General features: G+C 38.9%; 1 protein-coding gene across 1 annotated transcript in view; it reads left to right on the forward strand.

Annotated features, from left to right (window-relative positions):
• The window catches only part of CCDC93 (coiled-coil domain containing 93), a 52,208-nt gene extending 45,358 nt beyond the window's left edge, over positions 1 to 6,850 (forward strand). Inside the window, exons 21-23 of the mRNA XM_057430334.1 lie at positions 374 to 458; positions 4,906 to 5,019; positions 6,468 to 6,850. Of these exons, the coding sequence (XP_057286317.1) occupies positions 374 to 458; positions 4,906 to 5,019; positions 6,468 to 6,521 (253 nt within the window). The 3' untranslated portion in view covers positions 6,522 to 6,850. The remainder of the gene's footprint in view (positions 1 to 373; positions 459 to 4,905; positions 5,020 to 6,467) is intronic.
• Positions 6,851 to 8,260: the final 1,410 nt, after the last annotated feature.

Raw genomic sequence — 8,260 nt, forward strand, 5'->3', positions numbered from 1 at the left:
TTTTGTTTTAGAATATTTCCCTATCTTCTAGTCCTCTACACCCCTTAATATTCACAACAGCTGGTTTTAAAAGCTTGTGATTTTGGTTAGCTAATAGCAATTTATTTCTGTACAACACGAGGGAAAGGAACAGATTTGAACTGACAGGACTTGTGATGAGCTCTGAAATCTCCCTTTCCATCTCTTTGATAGTTAATACCAGCTGAAGAGCTGCAGTGCTATCCAAAATCAGTGATTAAAAAGATGAAATTTTTACATAGAACACTAAGCAGTGTGAATTCTTGGACATGGGTAAATGCATAAGACAACTGTAGGTGAGACACGTCCCACATCCCTGTCAGTTGTTACCTTTTTTGCTTTTTTTTCTCTCCAGAGCAATGTCATCTTCTGGTTCTCGGGACCAGTTTTTACGGCAGATGGAGCAGATTGTAGAAGGCATCAAACAGAATCGAATGAAGGTCAGAAACTCTTCACACTTTCTATGCTAAAACCTGGGAATTATTTCAGAAAAGCCTCTTGGATACCTGTGCATGGAGAAGTCCATTATGAGAGCTGCAAATTAAGCAAGCAAATAACAAGTAGTATTTCTTTTCACATTCATAAGAAACTTCTCACTACTAAAATGTTACTGACTAGAATAGAGCAGAGGTATCATAACGTTTCTCTCCTGACAGGGAGCAGCTTCATTATTGTCAGTGTAGTGATTTAGATGCTTGAAATGTCACTGAAGTCAATGAGAATTCTTCCATTTGGATTTCATGGGGACAGTCAGACCTGTGTCTCAGGTATGGTTCCCCAAGCAGGTGGAGCTGATTGAAGCTGCTTGCTGCTGCTGAAGAGGGTCAGCAGCACCTCACAAGAGTCCCAGCCATCAGCTTGCTTTGTGCCAGTTGCAGCACTCATCTGACACCTTGTTGAATCCACTCAGGTGGTTTTTGGTCTGTGTTTTTCATTGTTGTTGTTGGTTTTATGTTTTTTATTGTTTTTAACATGATTTAGAAAAGGCTTAGCATGTGTGTGGTGTTCATATAGCAAGTGAAAGGTGTTTGTGTGGGAGCAGAGGCCCAGTGCTCACTCAAAGATGGCAAAACTGCCTTTGGTAACATTTGGGAGCTATTTTGTAAAAGCACAGCCTCAGTGGACTTGTGTTGTTTCTTGGGGCAATGCAGGCATGAGGTCCAGCTCCAAGTAAAGCTGTCCACAGGCTTATTTGCATACAATGAATTGGCTCAGTACTTCTTGGTAATGATAGTTACTAACTTGAGGGTATGATTCTGGGCAACATGATCTAGTTGAAGATGTCCCTGCTCATTGCAAGGGGGTTGGGCTAGATGATCTTTGAAGGTCCCTTCCAACACAAACTATTCTATGATTTTGTGATTGTGTTGTTTTACTCTTTTATTTTCATAATCAAATATATTGATATTTTCCTAAGTCACATAAAAGGGGTCTGAGTTTCTTTTCTCTGTAGAGCCACAAGATTCTTGGTAGTGGATTATAGCTGTTCTTTATTTGAGTTCAAATGAAAGTATGATAGACTGTGAATCAATATAGAGTATGTACTGAAAGTGCAGTCTGTCCAGGTATTGGGCTGTTTTATCTCAACAGCTAAACAAAAATTTCAGGTACCAAGTATGGTAAGCATTTGTATGTAGAAAAAAATAGAATGGGGTGCAGCTCAAGCTTTAATAAAGCTTTTGCACTAATAAACTCTAAAAATATATGATGTTCACTATAGACTGCTGTGTTTGAAAAGTGGCTAGTTCATTGCCATTTTTTTGCAGTGAATTATTTTTATTTGCTTGACCTCTTATTTTCAGAGAGGACAAAATGACAGCAAAAAGGATAGTGATACTGGTGGTTGTATGTGTGGATCATCTTTCTATCTTCAGTGCTGTTAACGTAATGACTGGCTTGGCATCAAACTGAGGTTATGAAAATAGAACGGTGCAGTTCTGACTAGTGAAGATGAGCTTCACTGTCAGATGCTTATACATCTTTGTTTTGGAAGAATGACGTTATTTTAATGGCTGCAGCAAGCAACTGCTCCAAATTGAAACTGTCCAGGAGTTCAGTATTTTGTCTTCTGTCTTGTCTTCGTTACATGCAGAGAAATGTATAACAGCCAAGCAAGTGTAAGGAGTGACAGCAGACTGAGAGGTCTGCTGTGACTGACTTCATGTTCTTGCAGTTGAACTCTTCAATCTTTTCATTCAAGTCCATGCAATCATTCTGGACTCTCTTAATATATTCTCAAATATATTAATATACCAAATAAGAAATCTGCTTGTACAGATAAGGGAGAGGGAAATGAATGAGAGCTATCATGTCAGATGGCTCATTATTTGGGGGGGGTGGGGAATACAATTTCAGCATCTCTGATGGTTGCTGAAAGCCGTGGCAGCTCACTTCACTTGTGCCTCATTCCTGCACTGGCAGTTTAGCCACTGGCATATTGTAAGGGGTCAAAAGTGACATTTCATTCCTAGGTGCAGGTATTTGGGTTAGCAGGAGGTGGCAGTGACAACTAATGGAGAAAAGCATTTGCTGAATGAAAAAGCTAAGCTTATCTCGATTGAGGGGAAAAAAAAATTGTTAGTGATGGAGTAGGTAATCATTCACTACCTTCTGATGTTGATTTCTCAGTGAAATTACAACAAACGGATGCTCAAAAAATGTTAACAATTCACATGATTCCTTGGGGAACAGCTCTACAGCAGAAGGGATGGTTTTCTTATTCTTCGCCTAGGCTGTTGGAGGATTCTTTCAATAGACAGGCTAGTTGTGCACTGCAAGGGTTATTCATCCCCATCATGGTTTAGTCCTACCTATTCGACTTTTATCTGCTGCGCATTCAGAGTGCTCACAGTACATCCACTTTGTTTTCTGTACAGCTCTGAAAACCTTACACCTTCTACCTGAAATTTCAGTTTGCAAAGCCCATAATACGTAATTGCATCATAAAAGAGGCTGTTGTGGTTTAAGCCCAGCTGTAACTCGGAACCACACAGTCTCTCTCTCACTCCCCCCTTGCCCCCTCAACTCCCAAAGGGATGGGGGGAAGAATCGAAAGAATGTAACTCCCATGGGTTGAGATAAGAACAGTCCAGTAACTGAGGTATAACACAAATCACTGCTGCTGCCACCAATAATAATAATGATAAAGGAAATAACAAGGGAAGAGAATACAGCTGCTCACCATCTGCCAACCGATACCCAGCCCGACTGAGCAGTGAACTAGAACTTCTGGGTAACTGCCCCCAGTTTACATCCTGGGCATGACGTGCGATGGTATGGAATACCTCTTTGGTTAGTTTGGGTCAGGTGTCCTGTCTCTGCTTCCTCCTGGCTTCCCCTCCTCCCTAGCAGAGCCTGAGACTCAGAAAGGCCTTGGTCAGAGTAAACATTACTGAGCAGCAACTAAAAACATCGGTGTTATCAGTGCTGTTCCCAGGCTGAAAGTCAAAAACACAGCACTGCACCAGCTACTGAGAAAGGAGAAAAATGACTGCTACTGCTAAACCCAGGATAGAGGGCTAAGGAAAAATCAAACATACTTGCTACCAAGGACAAGGAATTTGTGAACAAGCATGTCAGTGTTATAACAGATACTCATGAGACTTGCTGAGGACAGAGTAGGACAGTTTCCTTTATGAGGAGTATGTTGGGAGGTGTGATAGTCATGCATAAAAGAAGCAATTTATCAAAGGATAGTAATAGGGCCTTATCTGTAAACAAAATCTAGGTCCTGGGTGTTCCAGCACTGTTGGTTTTAGCCTCATCCTCAAGGATGGGATGCACATGATAATACCTTTTTCTGCATTAACACATGTGATGCTGCTTCTTCCTCAAGCATAACTTTAAAAGCATACTGGCCCTGATAGGTTATGTTAGGAGAGAGTACATATCTTTTGGACAGCAGCTGGCTTTGTAAAGTAGACATACCTTGTCAGCAGTGTTCATATGCAGAGAAAGTTTGGGATCTGCTCATTTTTTTTAGCCATATCAATAAGATCAATGTTGATGTGTAAATCTAGAAATGCAGCAAGTTCTGGTGCTGTGTAATTACGTGCTTGTTTGGGCTTTGGGGGATTCTTGCAGGTTTTAGAATTGCATTTTTCCTATCAAAATCTAGGAGGTGAAAGCTTGTCAGAGTATGCAAAAATAATTTTTGGGGAGAGGAATACAGCAGAGCTCTTTTTTATGTGGTTGTGCCTTAGCACTGGATGGAGGGAAAATTTACTCTCCAGACAAGCACCAAACTTGCCTGTGATGCTGTTATGGAAGAACTTCATTAGAACTATCCCCGAGAGAAGGCAATCTATTCTAGAATAAGAACCAATCCCCTTCACATTTAGGGACTGAAGTTGTGTTTGTCACAACTTTGGCACACAGAAAAAAGAAGAGAGTTTTCTTTTGTGTGGGTCTTGAGCAAGAACAGCATTGCGTAGGAAGGCAAAGATGTCTCCTGCCCTCCCCATTTGATACAACTAACAGACAACCGAAACAAGATCTGTGCTGCATCAGGAATTTATTTATTTATTTATTTATTTAATTGTGTTGGTTTTGGTTGTTTTGGAGGTTTTTTTAATTATTTCACTGTGTCATCGTTGCAATAGGCTTGTTCAGTGAGCAGGATTCCTAGCTTGCAGAGATGCGAGCTGTAGTTTAACTCTGAATACTACCACTGGTACAACTGGTACTGAGACCTCAGTGTTAGCTTTTTAATTTAAAAGCTGGCCTAAATGTTCATTGCATTTAAAGCACAAGCCAGGGTTATCACTTATGAAGCATCTGTCTCCCATTGTCTAACATAGATAATTGTTCCTTATATAGTATATATATGTGTGTATATTCCTTATACAATGTATGTAATGATCTCTTATCTGTCCTGTGTATCAACAGATGGAAAAGAAGAAACAAGAAAACAAAATGCGAAGAGACCAGTTGAATGATGAATATTTAGAGCTTCTAGAGAAACAGAGGCTTTACTTTAAAACAGTGAAAGAATTTAAAGAGGTAAGAACATTTTTGCTGAAGTAAACTGTCAAGTGTTCAGTGACCCATTTTTAGCTTGACTTGTGCATTAATATATGCACAAGATTCCCTGATACGATGCTTACTGCACCATGTTCACGATGCCTCTTGGTGGTAATCTCCACATCCTTCTTGGACTCTTGAATTTGATTCTGGAAATTCTTTTTTTCATTGATAGATTAGCCTACTCCTCCATGTTACAGGGGAAGGAACATTTGTTATAAAGTAAGCTGTATATTTAGGTTTCCAAATGGAATCTCTTGAAGATCTACGGGCAGTTAGGTATTGGAGCAAAGAGGGTTGTGAAAATGCATGTGAATAAGGGAGGGAATCCAGAGTCTCAGTGGTTATAAATGCCTTTAGGAACTGGCCTTGTTTTCTAACCACTGTGAAAGCCATGTTTAACACTTTGTTAATTTAGCCTTTTCCAAGCTTTTAATCATAATGTGTTTCTCTTAATTATTGTCTCCATGATAATGAATGACAAAGTAGTGCTGCCAAGCAAAACAGTCATTTGGCTTCAGCTTTTTGAGGAAAAACATCTTCCTGTCATTTGTCCTGCTTTGTGCTGAGACAGTTCCTTCCTGTTTTGGATGATACACTCTAGGGCATAGGTACTGTTCAGCTAATATACAGCTCTTCTGACATACAGAATTTTACATTGTAGTTGCAGAAGTTAGGTGGATTTTTGGGGTTTGTTGGTTGGTTGGTTGTGTTTTTTTTTGTTTTTTTGTTTTTAGTAATTGGTTTTTCTTCTGCTGCCTTGTGAAGTAACTTCTACTCAACCTTGCTATCCTTAAAAATAAATGAAATTGCGGTTGTGGTATTGAAACCAGGTGGCATGTACTATGTAAATATCTTTCTTGACCCAGAGTTGTGCCCTTAACACTGACATTTTTGCAAACTGTCTTGTGATGTTCCAGGTCAGCTAAAAGTAATCTTAGTTTCAGATGTATTTGATTTGCTGTAGTTGCTTGTAACAACTTTACCATGAGGGTGGTGAGGCCCTGGCACAGGTTGTCCAGAGAACCTGTGGCTGCCCCATCCCTGGCAGTGCTCAAGGCCAGGCTGGACAGGGCTTTGAGCAACCTGGTCTACTGGAAGGTGTCTGTGCCCATGGCAGGGGTTTGGAACTAGATGATCTTTAAGGTCCCTTCCAACCCAAACCATTCTATGGTTCTGTAAGCTTCAGATGAATGGATAAGTAGCATTCCTTTTGGCTTGAATGTCTAATAAATGTTTAATGAATGAAAATTTAATGAATATTACCATTTGAATACCATTATGGATGAATCAGAATTATTTTCAGCTCATCACTCACTCCAGACTACTTGGAGATCACTCAAAATAAAAGGGTTTAGTTTTGCTGATGTGAAGATGTATCTAATAAAGAGCGACTGCCACCTTATCTGCTTGATTTCTATTAACAGGAATGCCGTAAGAATGAAATACTGCTGTCCAAGCTGAAAGCCAGTTCTTCCTGAAGAACTTCAGCTGGTGAAGTTTCTAGATGATTGTTCAGTCCATTGAATCTCTTTTGTGAGGTGACAGTTATAACTGCAATGTAGATATATATAGATATATATATAAAAAATATATATACGCACAGCTATAAAAGTGGTTGGTTTTTTTTTTTTCCAGTATGTATTCAGTTTTACATTCCTTCATCACTGGCTGTATTATTTGTTATTGCCTCCACTGCACAGTAAAGAGTTAACGCAGTACAGCAAAACAGAAATATTGTCTAATTTTATTTATTTGGGTTTGGGTTGTTTTTTTTTCCTCCAGTAAGAACAATGGAGATGTATTTTACTTGGGTCAAGATTCTGGAATAAATAGATATATACTGTGTAATATATCCAGTACCAAGAAGCTGAGCCCTGCAGAGTGCAGCGATTTGTTAATTTTGGCTAAAAAAATGCTACAAAATGGGATTCTTGAAACTTTCTTCACCAGCTAATGACTTCACATTGTTTTAGTTTACACTCTAGCCATAGATAAGATTCCAAGGGATAAAAAATAATTTCTAAAAAATGGAAATTTGCCTTGCATGATTCCTGGTGTAAAATTATAGATCTATATTTTTATAAAGTTTAGCTGTTGTATAAATTTCTTTGAAATTTCATTTTTATATAGAGAGAGTGTACTTGTTAAATTAATAGCTCCAGGAAAAAACACCTTAATCACTAGGATTATCATTTTATGTCTGGCTGGAATAAAATCAGAGCCTGTGTCATCTGTAATATAGGAAGAAAAAGATTCAGACCTTCTGCTCCCATGAACTGATATTCATCTTTGAAGACAACAACCTATTTACCCTGCTGAAGATTTGCTCTTGAAAGTTTAGAAACTTTGTGGAACACTTTCTGAAACATTTTTATATCTGTATATACAGTATTTTATAATTCAAGCAGTTGCTTTTTGTACTTAACATCAGGATTTTGGACTGACTTCTTAACGTAGATCACATCTTCAGGAGAAAGAAGCCCCATGTTCTTTTTCACCAGTAACACTGATAACAGTGCTGTTTGGTTGCTTTCTATGGCAGCAAATATAAAATAAAGAATGTTTGGAATCCAGTGACCTTCTGTTATTGTATTTTTAAGGTGGAAGTTGCTTTGGAAGCCTTAACATGCTTTCTAATTAGAAGCACATTGAAAGATTAATTGTGTCAACATTCACTCATAAGGATGTTTTCATGTGTCCATGGAATTGTTAACATTTTTTTTTTCTCCTTGGTAAGCTTGATGTTCTGATATTTGGCACAAACTACCAAAGGAGGTCCCTGGAATGTTTTATTTGTCTTCTGCAATTATCTGCTTAAAGATACAGTATTCTCAGTGGAGACTGGACAAGCTCATCACACTGCAACACCTGGTTCCATTCCTGAATACAACAGAAGGTTTGGTATTAGCACATGAATGTTATGTAAACTCTGCAGCACTGAAAATGGAGAAGCATGGACATTTGTTAAACCTTGCATAAGGAGATTGTTCTGTGCAGGTAGGATGCAGTGAGCTACCGGAACTGTGGTCAGCTAGGTTCAACCCTCTCATAAACGAGACCACGGTTTTGTGGCATTCTGAAACACTTTTCCTGGTCCTTCAGTACAAAGAAAGAAAACCTTTCTACTGATCCAGCTTGTACCTTGCTCCCCCACATCAGTTAGTGACTGGATATCTTTATTCAAAAAGTCAGTCTTCCTAGAGTTACTGAAATAGTG

Source organism: Pezoporus wallicus, unplaced genomic scaffold (assembly GCF_028554395.1).
Source record: "Pezoporus wallicus isolate ANWC-B61680 ecotype Strahan unplaced genomic scaffold, APGP_CSIRO_Pwel_v1 contig_5261, whole genome shotgun sequence".
NCBI lineage: Eukaryota > Metazoa > Chordata > Aves > Psittaciformes > Psittacidae > Pezoporus > Pezoporus wallicus.